This window comes from Triticum urartu, chromosome 2A (assembly GCF_056163025.1).
Source record: "Triticum urartu cultivar PI428250 chromosome 2A, HENAU_Tu73, whole genome shotgun sequence".
Taxonomy (NCBI): domain Eukaryota; kingdom Viridiplantae; phylum Streptophyta; class Magnoliopsida; order Poales; family Poaceae; genus Triticum; species Triticum urartu.
Genome location: NC_141874.1, coordinates 512449558 through 512471906, shown reverse-complemented (window position 1 = coordinate 512471906; position 22349 = coordinate 512449558). Strand labels below are relative to the sequence as shown.

Here is a 22349-nt window from a genome sequence, read left to right as displayed (position 1 = left end):
CTATCAAAAATACATTTTGCATCTTTCCTTATACTATCAATTTTTTAATACTTACATGCATGTAGTCATAATGACATTTAACTATTTTCTTCCCATTCATTCGTTGCATGCTTATGATGTATTAATGACCTCGGTTAACGAGAAAAAAATTGACATAAAGCAGTCATTAAATTTTATCTTGATACGTGTAATATGAGTTTGTGGCTTTGTATAAAGAAATAAAAGGAGTATGTACATATTGACCTGGCAACTAGTAAAATAGTACTCCAGCTCTAGAGCACTCGTAGCAAGTACCACCGGCAGAGAGCTAGCAGTGGCACGAGCCAACCGGATTCACATTCGCTTCATATCCTTGTCCCAACCAACAGCCAGGCAGACGAGCAGCAACAGCGAGGTAGGTGCTGATTATCTATAGAGAGACCGCGTCCAGCGATGGACGACTTCACCTTCCCTACAACGGCCGCCGCGGCAGAGCATGCGGAGCCACTGTTCCTACATCACCACCACCGCCTTCTCCCCTTCCCCCACTTCGCCTCCTCGCCGCTCTGGTTTCCCGGCGACGGCGTCGCCGTTGCACCGGTGGTGGCCGTGGTGAGCCGCCGAACCGCCGACGGCATGGAAGAGCAAGAGCCCACGTCGTCGGACTCGGCCGCCGGACGACGGTCCAAGGGGGAGAGGGGAGGAGAAGCGGATGAAGAAGGGGCGGTCGTGCGCGCTACCGGCGCGGACGGCGAGGACAAGATGGACAAGCTGTGGGAGAACTTCAACGAGGAGCTGGAGGCGCTGCGGCGCGCCGGTTCTTGCCCGAAGAAGACGGCGGCGGCGTGCGGGCTGGACGAGCTGTCGGACACGGAGTCGGAGGCGGGGGAGCGCGGGCGCGGGTGCGCGCCGATGCTGCGGGCGTCGTCGAGGGCCGGCGCGACGGGGCAGTACTACCGCCGGAGCGGCAGCTGGGTGCTGCTCATGAGGATCTTCAAGAGGCTCTTCGTCGTCGAGAAGACGGCCGTCTCCGCCGCGCATCGGCGCCACAAGGCCAACGCGGCAGAGTGATGCGTACATGCACACAGCACACGTACAGCATGCACAATCGCCCTGTGATGCAAATGCCGAGTGAGTTAAGTTATACTAGACGGACATGAGTAATTAAGCGTTCATGATGGGTGTAACTAGAGTCCATCGGATACAGAGGAATTCGGCATATATCACTCCATTGTTTTGCATCATCTTCCTTGCTACTCCTTTTGTTTCTGTAAAATATATAGAAAGTCAAGACCCGTGGAGATTCTTCTGTACCCACTTGTCACTGCCCAGGAGATGTGCCCTGTCATGAATCACGATCTTGTGGTGAATTATACTCGACGGGTATGAGTTATTAAGGCCGCGTTCGGTAGTCATCCGCGGAGCGGAGCGCACGGAGCGGGCTTTAAGTAACTCTGTAAATTATAGCTTTAATCAGTTGGATTGCCGCTCCGCTCCGGCGCGGAGCCATGGAGTGGAGGGAATCCGAACGCGGACTAAGTGTTCATGAGTGGCGTAAGTGTAATTACAGTTCATCTGAACAAAGAAACATCACCCCATTTTCTTGCATCTTCCTCCTTGTTTACTGCGAGTAGTACTGTAAAATATACTAATAAATATATAGAAAATCAAGACCAACGGAAATTCTCTTGTGTCCATTGGTGACACGACTCAACAGATATCGTGTCATGACTCATGACTACTCAATGATGCAATCGTTGGAAGCAGCTAAGTGGTCGCCTCGGTGACACAATGTAATGATCAGTGTGGAGGTTGCTTTCCAGAAAGTGGAAGCTTAGCTGCCCAGATTCTGTATGCCGAACATTTTTCACTCCGTTCCGATGAACTGGAAAAGGGGCGAGGCTCATTTTCCGTCTAAAAAATATCGTTGGATCTGAAGACAGAAAGGCGCACGACATTTTCCTGGGCCACCTATCAATTTGTGTGCGTTCGTGGGGTAAAAAGCTCGCGCTGTTTTCAGTGGGGAAAATGGAGGACGCGTGCGTGTTTTGTGTGGGTGGCTCGCTCGCTCCCTCGCTCGGCTCACATAGGGACAGCAGATTGGCTCGCACTAAAGGCGAAAAGTGGGACAGCGACGCCCAACCGTCTTGTACTACCTCATTACTCGTAGAACAGTAGTCATCTCCTTCCACATAATACATGCCATCTACTAGTCCAAGCCAGCTGTGTGTCGCCAACTCAATTTGCATCCAAACTTATTCGCAGCGCTGTGAACCAACAGGTGTGGTAGACTATGACAGTGTGAAAAAACGTCTTATGTTAAGTTACTAGTTACAGAGGGAGCATCATCATGATGCAGAGGCCGGGGATATACCTCCATTTTCAAAAAAAAAAACAGAGGGAGCAGTAAGCAAGGATTTAATGTTATGACTCTTTTCTGGGGCAAAATTATGATGTTGTGACTTGGGTGGGAGCGAGCTGCACCGGGGTTTGGCACTTTGGAAAAGACAAATTCGTACAAATTCATAATGCAAGCGGTGCCGAATGCCAGAATGGACATTCATGAGTGACGTTTTGTCTTGTTAGCAACTACTCTACCTACACCACAGCCTAATGAGAGCAGGGAGAAACAAACATGAGTCGTTGAGCATTCTATTCTACCAATCTGCCCAATTTTTGTTCTGCTTCCCTACTGAAATCGGCCAGCGGTTAAGAGGACGGGAGGCACTCAGGGCCAGGGACAGCACACAAGGACTTAATAGCTTGTGCACACATACGCGAGCATGATGGTAGCTGGGCCTCCTCTCACCAACTATCTCAGACAGTTAAGAATAACGAGGAAAGGGCACTCATCTTTTAGTCACCACGCCAATTATACAATAATGAATGAGGGGGAAATCTGTCTCCCTCAAGATGAGGGCAGACTACAGTAATCCATCAGTTGAAGATTAAGCATCAATACAATAGGATTTTACAGGTGTTATACTTTCCAGCTGCCCCGTCTTTCTTAGGGCCTTGTTTGGAATGCTGGCTGGAATTTGGCATGAAATTCAGAGGACTTACGCCATTTTCTGTGCAGTTCCTGCCTTCCAAAGTCCAAACAGGCACTGTACTCTTTCGAAGATATTAGTATCTGACAAAGGTTGAAAGGCGAAAATGAAATGAGCAGAGCAGTATGTGTTGCAGAATTTCAGATAGATATAGCCAGCCTTTCTTAAACAATGTAGCACTACGTTGTGCTGATGTTGTCTATTGATAAAGGGCAGCGAAGAGCTCGACAGAACCATGTTTTTATCTTACAACTGAAGGGAATCCTCACAATCTGCTAGATACAGCAAGGTACTTTGTATGACGCGCCTGAGCCATCAATTTGCCGCTCCTTTTCTTCCTGAAATCAACAGAGACAACACCCACTGATTTTCCAGCACGCAATAGCTTCGCCTCAACCTCTATTTCTTCCTGGAAAATTAATCAAAGAGTTTACGTCATGTCACATAACTATTAAAGATGGCATAACAGCGAAAAGACGAAGGTACGTTCAAAATTAATCAAGCCGTCTCACACTAATGTAGCAATAAATTGGCCAACACTGCCCTTTTGGGTGACAAAAATTGTAGCCAACCAACCTGAAAAGGTTGTTTTAATTCTTCAGAGCAATATCTGGACAACATGACAGTAATTCTGATCCTAAATTGATTCTAGGAACCATTTTGTACCCAGCAAGCTCCAATCTGAACGGAATCCATCAAAGGAAACAAAAATAAATAACACGTAGAAATGCAGGTGCATTGAACTCAACCATTTTTTTGCTTAATGCGTACTTATATTTCTACAGGATAAAAATGACTGCAAGGTAAAAAGTATTGGTCCTTTTATGTTGCCAACTGAGATGTCATTCTCCCATTTTCACCGATGTTAACTCTTCAGAATACCAACTTTCACCTTTCTAGAAGACTATGAATATGCAAGCAATCAAAGTTTTAAGCTAATTTTAACCAATGAAAATTTATTTGGGAAAAAGCAAATGTGCATGCAAGGGTGGGTGATTGAGTTTAGGGTTTATGTACTTGTGCATCTTAAAAAACTTCATAGATGTGTATCGTGTTAGAACATGTAGGTATGCAATATATTATGCAAACATATGATCAAATGTGTCCTGTACAAAAAATAGAAGTGGCTGTAGTTGCAATGCTCCCTGTTTATTTATCCTACAGAAATAGTAGGTAGCACAGTTTTTTTTCCCAAGAACCCAAGGGGAGCTCTGCCATTTCATTAAGAAGAGAGAAAACTGAACGAAAACCGACACATACGAACCAAACACCACACCAGCCCCGAGACCACGCACCAAACGAGACGGCGACTCTGCCACCCAACTAGCCGGAGTTGACACCCTACAGCACGACCTGGAGTCTCCACTCCGGCATATAGACCTCAGCGAATGCACCTTGCCGGCTCCGGGGCCGCACACTCAGACAAGCCAATGACTCTGCCGCCCGAGCGGCCAAAGCAGACACCCTACATCACAAAGGCGATCTCCGGAGCCGCCACTCCGGTTTCCACATCGGCACCGAGGCCGCACACCCGACGAACCAACGTCTCTACCAACCAGCTGCCAGAGCAGTCGCCATGCATACGAAGGCAATCTCGGGAGGCACAGCTCCGGCTACCATACCGGCCCTAAGGCCACACACCTGCCTAGCCAGCAACAACACTGCAGGAGAACACACGCTCCCGACACCCGCTTCAGCCAAAGCCGAAACTTGAGATTCCCCTCGAGAACTCAAGATTCAAATGACAAGGGGGGTGAAGGGTCTCCACGACGATGCCTCCAAGGAGGCCAGCGATGTCCGAGGATGCCATCATCGCCAACATCATCCGAAGTCAGTGCTAGGCTTTCGCCTGGAGCTTACCAAACTAAGGCTGGCGCAGTGGATCTCCGGGCAACCAGCCCGGCATATCCAATTCTGATCAACAACTTGGAGGCATCCACCCGAGCCACAACAGCCATGCACTTCAAAACAATTTCATGTCACATCATTTCCCATAGGTATTAAACCCTATGAACTGAAAGTAAGCAAATATATACTTGAGCACAGAATTTAATAATAAGCGAATCCCGAAATTATTTTTATTAAATTATATACTTTGGCATACAATAGGAACGCCACTCAAAAGGTGTGTCAAAACAAGGAAAGTGGATTTATTGGAAGATGAGAAAAGAAAACAATTAGGAGTACCCTCTGTCTATGACATATCAGTATATCAAGCAAAAAGATTGCACGTAATGATTACGAATGAGCAATAGAACCAACATTTAATGGGAAAAAACCCGATAAAACAGAAACTGTATCACCATAGCATGAGATCATCACAAAAAGACAAAAGCTTCCTAATTACTCTCTATATAAAGGGCACTCCATTAGATTGCTATATGGTCACCATTAAGGAAAACTGAAGAATAAGTATTTGGAGCCTCCTAACTTCTGTGACTTCTGAGCATACCTAATCATTCATGAATTGAGTATAAAAATGTTGCACGATTGTTATCCCAAAACAAATTGAATGCACTCTACTGCTTATGCTCCAGGTCAAACCCTAATTATGAAAAGGAGGCAGCAAACAAGAATTTCTAACAACTTTCACCAAGTTCAAAGTAATTGCCACAACTAACCCCAATTCACTCATGTCATCTTCCAACAACTTGTTACCATCACAAACTGGTTACCAATGGAAGTACCACTGAGATCCCAGTCAACACCTAGGTGATGCCTTCAGCTAGGCATAAAGATGTTCTTAATACCAAGTCATGACAAGCATACCCAAGTGCAACTTCCAGAACAATAGTGTAATATTGCTTTCAACTGAAACTGCACTATAGTGTTGGGGTCAGCTGACCCAAACATTACATAAAACGGATAGTAAGTTACTTATCAAAAAGTAATTAGTGTTGAACCAATGTAGTACTATATGATGCCCACATTAAAGAGTTTTGGCTGGCTTTGCCCCTGTCAGCAGGACATAGTGTAATTGCTGACACCCGATCCAATTCCTAGCCTAAGAATTGAGATCCCTAAATCATTCCTGAATAGAAACAACATGCAGAGGTATGAGCCTCATTGCGACTCAATTACTCCCCAAGTCCAATGCCTCCGCAAATTCACGGGGCAGAATTGTAGCACGAAATGCACGTCAGCTTCGACAGAATTGTAGTTTCATCACAAAAAATTCCAACCAACATAAACTAAAATCTGTTGATGACGAACAGGAACAATGTCTGTGTTAAACATTGTATTATGACGTGTGCGTGTGTATGGTTATTGTAATACGGTTAGGCTTAAGAGATATGATCCCATAGTTTGTTAGATTACTTGGAGATCAATCCTAGCCTAACTAACCCTTGTAATCTCTTGGCCTTGAGCCCTATATTAACACGCACGCGTCCCTGCAGCTATGTATACGCTTAAGCCTAGTTTTCTACATGGTATACAGAGCCGCTCCCTTCCATCGCATCTAGATGTCTTCATCGTCCTCCTCCGCCATGGCCACACCCTCCCTCGCATCCCTCGGCCATACCATCACGGAAAAGCTGAACCGTGAGAATTTCCTTGTCTGGAGGGCGCAGGTACTACCGCATGTTCGCGCGGCGGGCATGATGGGGTTCCTGGACGGTTCCCAGAAGGAACCCGACGCCGAGATCCGCACGGAGAGGGACGTCGCCGGCAAGAAGGAGGTCACCGCCAACCCAGAGCACGCCATCTGGGTTACCCAGGACCAGCAGGTGCTCTCGTTTTTGATCGCTTCCCTTTCTCGCGAAGTGCTCCTGCAGGTCAGCAACTGCACGACGGCCGCCGCCACCTGGAGCGCTCTTCTCCAGAGCTTCTCCTCGCAATCCCGCCCCCGCATCATCCAGCTCCGCGATCAGATCGGCCACACCAAAAAGGGCGACATGACGGCGGCTGCCTATTTCACCAAGATGAAGGGGCTCGCTGACGAACTTGCAGCCGCCGGGAGGCCTCTGGATGAAGATGATGTTGTCTCTCACATCATCCAGGGGCTCATGCACGAGCCGGAGTACAGCGGGTTCGTCTCCGCCGTTTCCACGCGCACCATCACCGACCAGCCCATCGGCCTAGGCGAGTTATTCTCACTACTGCTTGCTGCTGAGTCACGCATCGCCGCACAGACCTCCGCCTACTCCGCCAACCTTGCTGCAAAAGGCGGAGGCCGTGGCAACTCCAACCAGGGAGGCCCTCGTGGCGGCGGCAACAGCGGCTCCCGTGGCTACAACAACAACAACACGGGCACCTGCTTCTTCGACAACTACTCTGGTGGTGGCGGCTCTGGCGGAGCGCCTCGCCAGGGTGGTGATCGCGGTGACCGTGGTGACCGCGAGAAGTGTCAAATCTGCAAGAACGAGGGGCATGGTGCATGGCGCTGCAAGAAGCGCTACGACCGCAACTTCAACAACAATGTGCGTAACCCTGCTGGTGGTGGAGGTGGTGGTGGCGGCGGTGGGAACCGTTCTGCCAACGCCATCCACTCCTATGGAGTTGATACCAACTGGTATCTCGACTCCGGCGCAACCAACCACGTGACTGGTGAGCTGGAGAAGCTTGCTGTTCATGACCGTTACACCGGCTCGGAGCAAATCCACACCGCAAGTGGTCAAGGTATGGACATTGCACATGTCGGTCATTCAGTTCTATCTACTCCTCATGGCTCCTTAGATCTCAAGAACATACTTCACTCTCCGCATGCCGACAAAAGTTTACTTTCTGCCTATCAACTCATCAAAGATAATCATGCTTTTCTTGAGATTTACCCTGAAACCTTTTTTGTTAAGGACCGGGCCACTCGGAGGACCATTCTTCAAAACGAGAGTAGGGGTGGCTTATTTCCTATTTCTGGCCGGCAAGATGCTCCTTCTCCACAAGTCCTAAGTGTGATCAAACCATCTACTTCACGGTGGCACAAGCGCTTAGGACATCCTGCATTACCGGTGGTTCAGAAAATTCTTCGAGATTTTAGTCTTCCTGTGTCAAATAAACAAGATCATTTGCTGGTTTGTGATGCTTGCCAGATGGCCAAGAGCCATCAACTTCCCTATCCTAAGTCTTTTAGTGTGTCAAAAGCTCCTTTAGAGCTTATTTTTTCGGATGTATGGGGTCCTGGACCCGTCTCTGTAGGCGGACAAAAATATTATGTGAGCTTTATTGATGATTTTAGCAAGTTTAGTTGGATTTATTTGCTCAAAAATAAGTCTGACGTGTTTGAGAAATTTCATCTCTTTCAACAGCATGTTGAACGTCTCTTTGATCGCAAAATTCTTGCTATGCAAACGGATTGGGGGGGTGAGTATCAAAAACTTAATTCCTTTTTTGAACGCATTGGCATCACTCATTACGTCTCATGTCCACATGCTCACCAGCAGAATGGATCTGCAGAACGGAAGCACCGGCATATTGTGGAAGTTGGTCTGTCCCTTCTTGCCCATGCCTTTATGCCCTTAAAATTTTGGGACGAGGCGTTTCTTACAGCTGTGTATCTTATCAACCGTGTCCCTAGCAGGGTTATCAAAAACCAAACTCCACTTGAACGTCTCTTTGGCAAGAAACCTGACTATACCTTTCTCCGCATCTTTGGGTGTGCCGTTTGGCCTAATCTGCGTCCTTTCAATAAGCACAAACTTGAATTTAGGTCAAAACAATGTGTCTTCTTGGGGTATAGTAGCCTACACAAGGGATACAAGTGCCTCGATGTAGCCTCTGGTCGTGTCTATATTTCTAGGGACGTCGTCTTTGATGAACATGTGTTTCCTTTTGCCACCCTCCATCCCAATGCTGGTGCTCAACTACGCAAAGAGCTCACTTTGTTACCAGTTCATCTTCTGCCATCACCTTGTTTTGATCAAGGGGGAGTAGTAGATGCTGCTGACCACATGTCTATGTCTAATAATACCTTTGATCAAAACCTTGATGCAAGTATGCAGGAAAATGGAGAAGATTTTGGACAAAATTCGCATGATTTTATGCATGCAGAAACGACAGAAGAGGCTGCAGAAGATCCAGACGTCAATCCCGGGGCGAATCGCTCGGGATCCGTGGCGCCAGATGCGTCAGTCGGCGCAGGCGCAGGAGAATCCCCGGCGGGATCCGCGCCATCTGATTCGGCAGCAAACCAGTCTCGGTCATGCAGCGGGCCCGCGGTCCGTCGCGTCGACCGACAGCCAGCCTCGGCGGGGCCTGGTGGCCCACTCCCACGCACGGGTGGTCGGCCCTCAGATGTGGACGAGCGGAGGCCACGTCACGCGGGCGGGAACGCGCCCGACAGGATGCTGCAGGCCAGCCCAGGCGCGCCAAGTGGCAGTTCTGGAGAGGCGATCCCGTCTCCCGATCTGGATCCGCTACAGGAGCTCTCTCAAGGATCTTCTGCGGATGATTCCGGTGCAGCCGTGTCGTCTTCTTCAAATCGTCTTCTACAGCAAGTTGATCGACCAGCTCCGCCACCTCCTGTGCGCTCCAACACCAGGTCTCAAAGTGGTATTGTTAAACCTAAAATATATAAAGATGGATGTGTACGTTGGGGCTCGTTTTGTGCAACAGGTGAACCACAAAATTTTGGAGAAGCATTGGGTGAACCTCGTTGGAGGGAGGCAATGGATGAAGAGTATGCTGCTTTAATGAAGAACAAAACTTGGCGTCTAGTTCCACCAGTCAGAGGCAGAAATGTAATTGACTGCAAGTGGGTCTATAAGGTAAAGAGGAAATCTGATGGCACCATTGACAGATACAAGGCACGTCTGGTTGCTAAAGGATTTAAGCAGAGGTATGGGATTGACTATGAGGATACATTTAGTCCAGTGGTAAAAGCTGCTACTATTAGATTGATTCTTTCAGTTGCAGTATCTAGAGGTTGGTGCATAAGACAACTAGATGTAAAGAACGCGTTCTTGCATGGTGTTCTGGAAGAGGAAGTGTTCATGAGACAACCTCCTGGGTATGAGAATCCAAATGCACCACGTCATATTTGCAAACTTGATAAGGCACTGTATGGACTAAAACAAGCACCTAGAGCTTGGTACTCTCGGCTCTCCTCTAAGTTACAATCACTTGGATTTACTCCCTCAAAGGCAGATACCTCATTGTTTTTCTATCACCGACGTGGGATAACCATTTTTATGCTTATTTATGTTGATGATATAGTTGTCACTAGTTCATCATCTAAAGCAGTTGAAGCTCTTCTTATGGACTTGAGCAAGGAGTTTGCACTTAAGGATCTTGGTAGTCTTCACTTCTTCCTTGGAATTGAGGTAAAGAATGCAAAAGATGGAATTGTGTTGTCACAAGGAAAATATGTGCAGGAAATACTTCAGAGAATGGGCATGAAAGGATGTAAGCCGTCATCTACACCTTTGTCTACCTCTGAGAAAATGTCTCTTCATGATGGAGAGATCCTTGGAGCAGAGGACTCCACCAGGTACAGAAGTATTGTAGGAGCATTACAGTATTTGACATTAACTAGACCAGATATCTCATATTCAGTAAATAAAGTATGTCAGTTCTTACATGCTCCTACTAGTGCACATTGGACTGCAATAAAGAGGATACTTAGATATCTTCAAGGGACCCAGAGTCATGGACTGAAAATTGGAAAGTCGGACTCGATGCTTGTAAGTGCTTTTTCAGATGCAGATTGGGCAGGTTGTCCTGATGATAGAAGATCAACAGGAGGCTTTGCAGTGTTTCTTGGCAGTAATTTGGTTTCTTGGAGTGCTCGCAAGCAGCCAACTGTATCCAGGTCAAGTACAGAAGCTGAGTACAAGGCCTTAGCTAATGCCACTGCAGAGATTATCTGGGTTCAGAATTTGCTAACAGAGTTGGGTGTTTCTCATCCAAGAGCAGCATCACTTTGGTGTGACAATCTTGGTGCAACCTATTTGTCTGCTAATCCTATCTTCCATGCCAGGACGAAGCATATTGAAATTGACTACCATTTTGTTCGAGAAAGAGTGGCTGATAAACTGCTGAATATCAGGTTCATACCTACGGGTGATCAGGTGGCGGATGGGTTTACTAAACCTCTCACCTTGCGGCAATTAGAAGCTTTTAGGCACAATCTCAACTTAGAAAGTTGTGATTGAGGGGGAGTGTTAAACATTGTATTATGACGTGTGCGTGTGTATGGTTGTTGTAATACGGTTAGGCTTAGAGATATGATCCCATAGTTTGTTAGATTACTTGGAGATCAATCCTAGCCTAACTAACCCTTGTAATCTCTTGGCCTTGAGCCCTATATTAACACGCACGCGTCCCTGCAGCTATGTATACGCTTAAGCCTAGTTTTCTACGGTCTGAAGCCTTAGCATGGAAGAGAGAAATTGTAGTCTCACCCCGACGGCGGCGGTGTCGACGTAGGACACGCTGATCTCGAGGGAGACCCCGCTCGTGCCCACCCCGCTGGAGAAGAACACGGCCGAGCCCAACTGGTCGGCGAGCGTTGCCGTGACGCCGCTGAGAAGGTACCCTTGGGGACTCTGCAAATCAATCCCCAATTCGAACCAGACACCACGCGCCGTCACGTCAGCGTGTCAAAACCGAAGGGGTAAGGAAGCTAACGCTCGAGGTTTCGGCGGGGAGGGAGCGCGTGGCTTACGGCGATACGGGGGGTGACGACGAAGGAGCAGAGGACGCGGCCGTGCTCGGCGGCCTCGAGGCGGACGCCGCTGATGACGAAGGAGTCGTAAGGGGTGGAGCCCGAGATGTCCGCGGCGGAAGCGGTGGGCTCGAGGGTCCTCCGCACCGCCTCCGGGTCCATGGCGCGGCGGTGGCGCTGGGGCCGGCGAGGAGGTCGTGGTCGCCGCCGGATCGGGGAAAGAGTTGCGGGGGTTTGGCGGGGCACGCAACACAAAGACGAGTGGGTGGATACCTGCGGTGTGCGAGCGTGGTTGGCTGGCAGGGATCCGGCTTGCCTGCTCCCTTCCCATACTTCCATCTGTGCTCCCACCTAATTCAACGGTTGTCTTTCTCCTTTTTATCTTTCTAATTTAATCATTTCCCTCTGATTTTAAAGGGGTGGGGCCGGGCCTTATTTTGTTCAAATCAGATCAAGCCACGTATGCGGGAGCATGGATGGGCACACGAGAAGGGAGCAGGCAAGTCTCGTCCGGCTGGCAGTGGCAGCGCCTTGCTAGGCTGGCGGGTGAAGCTACAGCTGACAAACGGTCCCACAAAATAAGGAACATGATTGGGCCCACTAGAACGAACTAAAAGCTTTTATTTCTATATGTTCAATCAAGTACTATCTACTTTAAAATTTGTCAAAAAAAAGTTGACATTCTGAGCCTTATTTGGTCTACTACCTCCTTCAACGAATAAGCGTATGGTTGGCACCAAAATTTATCTAGAAAAGAGTGTCTCAGTGCACTTTAAAATGGAGAAAAATGTTTCTCTCTCATTACACGGTAATCAATATTAATAACATTTAACACATGGTCTCCTCACTTTTTACATGCTGGTTGGGGATGGGGTAATTAAAGAGAAGTGAGATGGTGGTTTGCACCTTCATAATGTATTTTTTTACCCATTCCATAATCTGTCCTAAAATTTCTATATGTACACTTTTTTTACGGGATAAAACTTGTATTACTCAATCTCCCAAGAATTATAATCACGCTTGCAATGTCTAGGAGTTCTTCCGGACCGGATCCAAGCCACACAACCGTTCGACATCGTGATTGTCCAAAATTTGCCAAGAAATTACTAGCATTATTTTTGTTACGAACAATATGAATAATACAAGAATTACGCTCGATTAAAAGATTTTTGATCTCCTTTATCATAAAGGCATATTTTGATTTATTTGTTTCTACATTTTGTATCATCTTCACTGCTTCTAGATTGTCTGATTCAACATTGATAGGTAGATTGCTCCATTGTGGCACAAGCAAAAGGCCCTCCCGAATGCCCATGATCTCTGTCTGAAGCACATCATCACAAGTAAACAAATATCTGCATGAACAAAAAATGATTCTGCCTCCATGGTCTCTTAAATCATACATGTACCTGCTACACCATTCAAAACAGATCCGCCGGTGTTCAACTTCACCCGAGGCAGCCGATGGGGGAGCCCAAGGACTGGAATCTAGTTGCCTTATATTGCATGAAGGAGCAACCAAAGGGAAGCACACCTGGGCTGGGTACTTACCCTTTGAGTGATCTGCCAGCGGGTCTAAAGCAATTGAGTTTAACGAGGCGACGTAACTAGCAAGAAAGCAACAGGAGACATCCCTCGAATAACAACTTGTTTTTTTTGAGTGTGTCAATAGCGTGCCATATTTTTATAGAAGTGAAGAGAATGTAAACTACGAGAGTTGGACCCAACATGCAAACAATAGCGCCTCAGTACACCCACACCAACTCCAGACTAACCAGGCTAAGATCACACAAAAACAATTTATACTATAGGCACCTGCTTGCTTCCATTTCGCAAAGATAAATCCACCACTCCTGTCATTGAGAGTTGCACAATATGATTGGTAAAAACTCTTGCTTCCTCTACTTCCACAAGGACCAACATATAGAATCACTAGGGAGTCACAACCTTTCTGGTTGACATTGGGAATCATGCACTCAACAACCATTCACCAACTCTTTAGCGAATTTGAGCCTGCAGGGCAACCGACAACAAAGAAGCATCTCTGCCAAACCTCGCGGGAGACCATGCACTGCATCAGAACATGATCCACCGAGTCTATCTCTTGAAGGCAAGTGAAGTAAGTCGAAACATTATCCTAAAGGTCATGGTTATGTCTTCTATCAGACGTAAACTATGTATTGTATAGCAAGCCACATGAATATATGGCACTTAAGCACTGCCTGACAAATGTCAGATGCCCATTGCCACCTCGAAGTGAATTCTGCCATGACAAGGCACGCGGTTGATGCCCTTTGAGATCCGGTTGGATAACGAAGGTATTCCTGCCCTTCCCAAAGGAGTGATCCTAAGTTTATCGAACCCACAGGAGCATGGCTACTACGACAGAGTCTCTACCAAGTCTTTGCAAGAGAATTAAATTCTAGTTTTTACAATCGGACCTTAAAGGCCTTAGTGTGTAAACACTTATAATTAAAACAAGCATGAGTATGTGGACTTGTTTCTTACAACCATATATTAATGATCGGGATCATCATGGTTTAGGTTTATGCTTTGGAAGACACCCATTAAGATGCGCTTGCAATGAGACAAAGTGGGGTGCATGTCCAACTTCCGTCTTGAATGGTTCACGACCTACATCAAGAGTTAGTTGTCCAACCGCATGCCTTGCATCATGCGGGGTTACCTCAGTTATTAAGAATAAATCAGACAAAAGCATTGGGCATTTGGTGACTACACCTCATGTATCACCAGTGATTGACTTTTCGCTACCGTACTAAACCATTCTATCACTCGTGTTTAGAATAGCATTCCGCGTCCTCCCTGCTCCTAACCTCCTCCTTGATCGAACTCCATAATCCAAGGTACATGCAAGGTCGAAGAGCAAGAAAGAGACAAGAGACAACTACAATGCAATTCTAACACATGCATGTCATTAATTTGAAGTCATTCCATTGAGCCCTCATACAAATACACCTGGTTGCAAGGCTATGCCTTAACCCTGTTGCCTTACCGAATTACTCACAGACGGTGATCCGATCGCAAGAAGAAATCATTGGAGAAGACATAAAAATGAATGCTTTATTGATAATATGTCTTACAGTTGGTTGTCGAATGTGATACACGATTACAAGTATGGCTAACATGGAGGTGGTTTTCTGCGGTGATGGTGATGGTGATGGTGGTGGCTATGGAGATGAGATGGGAAATGACAGCGGCTAGGGTTAGAGAATGGTTTTTGTCACGGTGATAGAGGTTTTTGACGATGCCCCCTTGTGAATCTGGTATTGAGCCCTTTATAAAAGTGGTTGTGTTGGACGTCAAGAAGCCGCTGGCACCCCTCGTCTTCTCTTCTGTTTCACTTGTTGCACCAGCAAACTGTCTCCTTCTTCCTCCATTTTGCTTCTTTCCTTCTAATTGATGTTCTTTATCCATGTATGGTCTCTTTTATGGTGAAAACAAAATAAAGATAGAATTTCACGATTATATTGCTCGCACTCATTAGTCATTAGTGGCAACATCAGAGTGATTTTCTTAGATTTTCTAAGATAAACCAGTTTAAACAACGGTGTGATGAGCGTAAAAACTACACTCATCAACCTCCCCAACTTGATCGTCCTTGAGTAACAAAGATATAAACCCAACCGTAAGAAATTCAGTTGTTTAAACTGAAATACCGAGAATGTGTTGGTTCACTTACGATCAGTATCCCTAGATAATCCTCTGCTTCTTCATCTAAAAACTTAATATAGTTGTTGCGGTGACATGGTTATTATGCAAGTTGACCACTCAGAGCCGGAGGTGCACGCCCAGCAGCTGGGCATGCAGCCAAGCACGTACACCCAGTCCGACACGTACACCCCACTAGGCACGCAGCCGGGTACGTACTATTGGGGAACGTAGTAATTCAAAAAAATTCCTACGATCACGCAAGATCTAACTAGGAGATGCATAGAAACGAGAGGAGGGAGTGTTTCCACGTACCCTCATAGACCGAAAGCGGAAGCGTTTAGTAACGCGGTTGATGTAGTCGAACGTCTTCACGATCCAATCGATCCAAGTACCGAACGTACGGCATCTCCGTGTTCAGCACACATTTAGCACGATGACGTCCCTTGAGCTCTTGATCCAGTTGAGGACGAGGGAGATTTCTGCCAGCACGACGGCGTGGCGACGGTGATGATGAAGTTACCGGCACAGGGCTTCACCTAAGCACTACGACGATATGACCGAGATGTTGAACTTGTTGGGGCATGCAGTATTTCAAAAAATTTACCTATGATCACGCAAGATCTATCTAGGAGATGCATAGCAACAAGTGAGGAGAGTGAGTCCATGTACCCTCGTAGACCGAAAGCGGAAGCGTTTAGTAACACGGTTGATGTAGTCGAACGTCTTCACGATCCAACCGATCCAAGTACCAAGGAAGTGGGAGTCCTACTTCATACTTTCCTTTTCCTCCTCTCCTTTCCCTTTCTCCCCACGTGGCTGGCCCTATAGGGGGTGCACCAACCCCTTGTGGGCTGGTGTGTTCCCTTAGTTGGCCCATTAAGCCCATATCTTTGACGGGGGTTGCCTGGAACCCCTTCCAGTGACCCGGTATCACCCGGAACACTTCCAGTGTCCAAATACCATTATCCTATGTATGAATATTTACCTCTCAACCATTTCTAGACTCCTCATCATGTCCGTGATCTCATCCGGGACTCCGAACAAACTTTGGTCATTGTCGTGGAATTGTCACGGCATATGTCCTAGCAGAAGGACTTAGTCGTGGAGCCATCGCAACAGGGTTAGCTTAAAGGGGTTAAACGGGACAAAGGACACAAGGAGTTTATACTGGTTCAGCCACTTGCGGTGAAGGTAAAGGCCTAATCCAGTTTGAGGTGGTATTGCTTATGTCTTGATTACCAGGGAGCGAATACGCTTGACCTAGTTTTCGATTTGTTGTCTCCTTCCCTAAGCCGCTGCCGGGTCGTCCCTTTATATACACAGGTTAACGCCCAACAGCTTACAGAGTCCCGGCTGGTTCATAACAACGTATCCGGCTTGGTGACGAAGTACACATGCCTTACAATACAAGTCATACATATATGGCGGTTTACACTTATGGGCTTTAAGCCGCCTCTAGGCTCTGGGCCTTTTAACGAGTCTTCATAGTGAACCGCCATCTTCAGCGTCTTTACGGGCTTTGTCTTGATAGACCACCGTGGTTTAACCCGGCCCCTCCTGGGCGGGTTAACCCAATAGTTATATCCCCAACATTAGGCCCCAGGTTGATTTGAACTTGTTCATGTCAACCTTCAACACTTAGAAAAACTCTCTTCACTTGTTCCCCGTAAGATAGCGTAACCCACCATGCATGACGCCATCTCCTGGAATTACGAAAACCCGCCATGATGTCATCTGTCATTAATTTTGCATGATACCCAACATATCTTAACAGATCCTTATCTTTAATTAACCATCTCGAAAATCGAGGCGTCCAAGCAGCTGGATAATCATTCTTTGGCCTCCTCGTTTCTCGTGCCCGCCTATTAACCCTTTCCTTATAAATAGGGTCCGACAGCCTTTCCATTTCCCCCCTTCTCCTTCTCATCTTCAACCTCCCCCTTCGCGATGCACCTGCACGCCTGAGCATCGCCGCCGCCGAACTCGTCAGCTTCCTCGACTCTGGCCGCTGCATCGACCTGAACGAGACTAGAGAAACTGCAGCACCTCTCCATTGTTTAGTGGATCCAGTAAGTACTTCTCCTTCCCTTTCCTTTAGATCGCATTAGGGTTTCCTGCAAGTTCGTCGGAGTTCATCCTTGTTCTTTGCTGTAGCTTGTGACTTTGATTCAAACTTAGCACTCTTTCTACACTGCGGTAGCCGTGATACTTGTTTTTGTTAATAGACCATCTCCTTCGTGTAAGAAAAACCAAACTGCTTGAGCACTATAATTTAGGTCAAAAATATTTTCCATTGTCTGAAGTATCATAGATCCGAAATCCTAGCATCCATCTGTGAAACTTCTTTGCTTCAACACTTAGTAGAATTCGCTCTTGATAGATCTTGAAGACCATTGCTGTCATGCACTACAAAAAAATACACTTCCGTGATGATACGTGTTTGTCACAGTAGGTCGTTTTTTTGTCATGCATGTACATCCATGACAAATTTATGACAAAATCAAGATAGTCATACCTGTGTTGTCGTAGAAGTGTTCCATGACATTACCAAAATTATCATCACGGAAGTGTCCACTTCCATGACGATAAATCGCGCGTCACAGAAGTGCTTTCATCAAGGGTGACCGACACGTGGCATCCACCGTAATGGAACGCCGTTAAGCTATTGGGTCGGGTTTTGGATCCGATAACCCGTTAACAGCCCCGACCAATGGGGATTTTCCATGTGTAAAATCATCATTGGCTGGAGGAAACACGTGTCGGCTCATCGTTGGGACAGATGTCGACCACTCATTGGACGGAAGGCACCTATGATACGTCGACACGTGGCACGGCCCAACAAAGGACCATTCCTGTGAAAAGGCCGGCCCGTTTGACTTGGTCAAAAGCTGGCGGCCCGGCCCATGGAAAGCCTGTTAACGGCCTATTCGAATATAGCCCATTTACAGCCCGCTAACCCAAGGCCCGTTACACCCTATCCGAATTAGGCCCAGTAGCGTCATCTGAGCCATCCAATATGATTCCAGCCCGTTTTCACTTCTGGCCCATGTATGGCCCATGACGTCTTTCGGCCCATATGAGGCCCTATGTAACTCTTGGCCTACTAACGGCCCGTGGTGAAACTGGCCCGTAATGAACAATGTATCACTTTACACCCATTAACGGCCCGTGGTGAAACTGGCCCGTAATGAACAGTGTATCACTTTATACCCATTAACGGCCTGTTATTCTGTTGGGCCATTTCCAGCCGATGTTATCTTTCGACCTTCTCAGAGCCCATTTATTCTTGGGCTCATTTCCACCATTCGTTTACTTACGGCCCGTTACTGTCATTTTCTGCTTGTGGGCCAAATTCAGCCCATGGTTACAGTCGGCCCGTTTGTGGTCCATTAATACGTTGGGCCAATTTCATAGCATCATCAAATACAGCCTATTAATGATGGCCCGTTATGGTCGGCCCATGAATGGACGATTCCAACTCTAGCCCGTTTACGGCCATAATGCGGTCTGTTTGGCCCATGTTTGGCCAATCGATTATACGGCCCATATAAGGCCCGCGGACCACACGACGAACTCCGGCAGCACCTCGGCAGCGCGGAAGTGCGGCATGGGGGGACGCGTAGCCGGAGCGCACCCCCCGGTCTCTTGTGTTGTTCCTTCCTTAGTTTTAGATCCTAGCATGGCGGAGGGGTGCAGGTAGGTAGGAGGCGAAATCTCCGTGCGCACCCCAGTGTTCGAACCTCAAGGGTCTGCCGGAACCCAAAATCCGACATTTGGCGCGCCAGGTAGGGGTGCGCCGGGATTCGTCTTCCACCACCCCATTCTCCTCCGACCATCACGCCCATGTCTGACGCTCGTCGGGCCCGCGACGAGCGCCGGGCCGCACTCACTTCCCGCGTCGCCCAGACGGCCCCTGTTGGTGGGCATCCACGCCGTTCCCCGTCACCTGCCGTCAACGCCGCCACCGGCCTGGCGGGGGACGGGCGGCAAGCATTGTCCCGGCATCTGTCCGTGCGGCAAGGTAGCCGCACCGCAACTCCCTTGCTCACCCCAGCTGGTTCTTCGTCCGGCACGCTCCGCGCGCCCATGGAGCCCCGCAACCTCTCCCCCACCTATCGCGCTGCACCAACACCCCCGATCGTTGCAGCCCTCTTGGGCGGCTCACAGGCGCCGCCTACAAGTCACCACATCAAGCCGTTCATCCGCCGGGTCAGCGCCGCTTCCACACGGCAGGGGGCTCCCCTGGATCGGGCGGCGCCCGAGATCGGCCTGACCTTCAGTTCGGAGGACCACCCCTCCAACTCGGCCTGCTCGGGTGTGCTCCCCATGCTATGCACCCCCACCATCTGCCAGGTGGCCGTCACCAAAACCCTCATTGATGGCGGCGCGGGCCTCAGCATGCTCTCGGTCGAGGCCTTCAATCTCCTCTGCATACCCCAGGAACGGCTGCAACCCAGCCGGCCCTTCTCAGGCGTTGGGGGCGGATCGTCCAGCTCCTTGGGACAGATCCGGCTCCCAGTAACCTTCGGCACCTACGACAACTTCCGCACGGAGCTGGTCGACTTCGACATCGCCCCCATCGGCCTCCCCTACAACGCCATCCTCGGCTACCCAGCGCTGGCCCAGTTCATGGCCGTGACGCACCCGGCGTACAACCTCATGGAGATGCCCGGAAGCAGCGGAGTCCTCACCGTGCACGGGGACACCGGGGACGCTCTGTGGGTGCTCAAGCTCGTCTTCAAGACGGCGGCGTCGGCACAGCCCGCCGACTTGGAGGCCCCCGAGCCCAAGGGAGCCGTGCCCGCCAAGAAGAAACAGTTGTTCACCCAAGACAAGGCAGAAACCAAGCAGATACCCGTCGATGAGGACGGGTCCACCAACACCACTTTCACCATAGGCGCCCACCTCAAACCCGAGCAGGAGGAGGCCCTGGTGGGGTTCTTGCGCGCAAACAAGAAGGTATTCGCTTGGGATCTAGACCAATTGGCAGGGATCCCCAGGAGTGTAATCGAGCATTACCTCAACGTGTGCCCCAACGTGCGCCCTGTGAAGCAGAAGGCCAGGCGGCAGTCCACAGAAAAGCAGGCCTTCATCGTCCAAGAGACCCGCAAATTAGAGGCCACTGGGGTCATTCGCGAGGTCCGATACCCAGATTGGTTGGCCAACCCTATCGTTGTGCCAAAGAAGGGAGGGAAAGAACACATGTGTGTCGACTTCACCAACCTCAATAAAGCGTGCCCGCAAGATCCGTTCCCGCTCCCCCGCATCGACCAGATCGTCGATTCCACTGCGGAGTGCGACCTGTTATGCTTCCTGGATGCCTTCTCTGGGTATCACCAGATCAAGATGGCGGTAGAAGACGTCAAGAAGACAGCCTTCCTAACCCCGTGTGGGGTGTACTGCTACACATGCATGCCATTCGGGCTGCGTAACGCAGGGGCGACCTTTCAGCGGCTGATGCACATCGCCTTGGGCCCGCAGCTCGGGAAGAATGTTGAAGCTTACGCCGATGACATCGTGGTAACATCTCGGGAGGCCAGGACCTTGATACAAGACCTAGAGGAGACCTTCACGAGCCTCAACGCAGTGAACCTACGGCTCAACCCAGAGAAGTGTGTGTTCGGAGTCCCCTCAGGCAAGCTCTTGGGTTTCCTCGTGTCCCACCGAGGCATCGAGGCTAACCCGGAGAAGGTCAAGGCAGTGGAAGACATGAGCCCGCCAAAGACCCTCAGAGAAATGCAGAAGCTCACCGGGCGCGTGACCGCGCTAGGGCACTTCATCTCCAAATTGGGGGAGCGAGCGCTACCCTTCTTCTAGCTAATGAAGAAAAAGGGGCCCTTCGAGTGGACTGAACAGGCCGACAAGGCGTTCCAGGATCTCAAGAGGTACCTGACCAGTCCACCGGTTATGGTGGCCCCGCGCCCTCAAGAGCCCCTGGTGCTTTACCTCGCCGCCACTCCCTACTCCGCCAGCGCGGCCTTGGTGGCAGTCAGAGAGGAGCGTCGAATCAAGACCGCGGCAGTGGCCCGGGACAAGGCGGAATAGGAACGGGGAAGGCCCACAGAAACCGCCACAGCGGCTGAGGAGGATCAGCCGCCGCAGAGGGGCGCACCGGAGGCGGAAGAGGCCCCGCTCCCAGATGGCCAGTCTCAGGAGGCCTCATTACCTCAAGAGGTGCCAAGGTCTCCGAAGGGAGCCACCAGCACTGACGCACTCCACCTCGTTGAGCACCCAGTGTACTTCATCAGCACGGTGCTGTGGGATGCAAGGGCACGGTACCCTATGCCTCAAAAACTCCTCCTCGCGCTACTGGTGGCCTCGCGCAAGCTGCGGCACTATTTTCAGGGTCACCCCATCAAGGTCGTTGTCGGATTTCGGGTTCCGGCAGACCCTTGAGGTTCGAACACTGGGGTGCGCGCGGAGATTTCGCCTCCTACCTACCTGCACCCCTCCGCCATGCTAGGATCTAAAACTAAGGAAGGAACAACACAAGAGACACAGGGTTTATACTGGTTCGGGCCACCGTTGTGGTGTAATACCCTACTCCAGTGTGTGGTGTGGTGGATTGCCTCTTGGGCTGATGATGATGAACGATACAAGGAAGAACATCCTCGCGAGGGTCTGTTCTTGGCTAGGGCGATGAACCGCTCGGAGGAGTTCAGTCACCTTTCTCTCTCTTTCTCTCTCTCTCTAGCCAACCGACCGAACCCTGAACCCCCTTGCTATGTGGGTGGCTGGTCCTATTTATAGAGGCCATGGTCCTCTTCCCAAATATCGAGCGGGAAGGGAGCCAACATTGGCGGGCTAATTTGAAGGGGGACAACAAGTATCAGCTATCCTGACAAAAGTAGTCTTCGCCTGCGCAAAGCTCTGGTGATGACGCCGTCTTGGGATCCACGGTGACCTCCATCTCGTAGTCCTCCTGGTCTTGGTCTCATTGCACCGAAATGGCAACCTTTGCCTGATGCCTTGGTACTCCGCGGCTGCGCTTGCCCCCTTTGCACCAAAGAGGAAAGGAGGACACTGCGCGGGCTGGCGCCCGCCTG

The 22349-nt window shown here is 49.2% G+C and overlaps 2 protein-coding genes across 3 annotated transcripts; one reads left to right on the top strand and one right to left on the bottom strand.

Moving 5' to 3' along the window:
• The first annotated feature begins 296 nt into the window (after positions 1 to 296).
• On the top strand, positions 297 to 1334 carry LOC125538332 (uncharacterized). The gene has a single exon (XM_048701590.2). It carries the CDS (start codon positions 433 to 435, stop codon positions 1048 to 1050), a length of 618 nt encoding a protein of 205 aa, XP_048557547.1. The 5' UTR covers positions 297 to 432; the 3' UTR covers positions 1051 to 1334.
• Positions 1335 to 3157: 1823 nt separating this feature from the next.
• LOC125538333 (uncharacterized) lies at positions 3158 to 11927 on the bottom strand. 2 transcript variants are annotated; one of them, XM_048701592.2, is made up of 4 exons: positions 11632 to 11927; positions 11369 to 11512; positions 4890 to 4990; positions 3190 to 3438 (listed from the first exon to the last, which is right to left on the bottom strand). In XM_048701592.2, exons 1-4 carry the CDS (start codon positions 11791 to 11793, stop codon positions 3429 to 3431), a joined length of 417 nt encoding a protein of 138 aa, XP_048557549.1. In that variant the 5' UTR covers positions 11794 to 11927; the 3' UTR covers positions 3190 to 3428. The 2 variants fall into 2 exon arrangements, with proteins under 2 accessions (XP_048557548.1, XP_048557549.1); XM_048701591.2 differs by lacking the exon at positions 4890 to 4990 and having other exon boundaries at positions 3158 to 3438; positions 11632 to 11924.
• Between the last annotated feature and the right edge of the window lie 10422 nt (positions 11928 to 22349).

Excerpts from the sequence above, each read along its gene's own strand:
- LOC125538332 (XM_048701590.2), top strand. The coding sequence starts at position 433 with ATGGACGACTTCACCTTCCCTACAACGGCCGCCGCGGCAGAGCATGCG.
- LOC125538333 (XM_048701591.2), bottom strand. The coding sequence starts at position 11,793 with ATGGACCCGGAGGCGGTGCGGAGGACCCTCGAGCCCACCGCTTCCGCC. Across the intron at positions 11,513-11,631 it reads TCGTCACCCCCCGTATCGCC|AGTCCCCAAGGGTACCTTCT; the intron begins GTAAGCCACGCG and ends ATTGATTTGCAG. Across the intron at positions 3,439-11,368 it reads TCGACACCGCCGCCGTCGGG|GAAGAAATAGAGGTTGAGGC; the intron begins GTGAGACTACAA and ends TTAATTTTCCAG.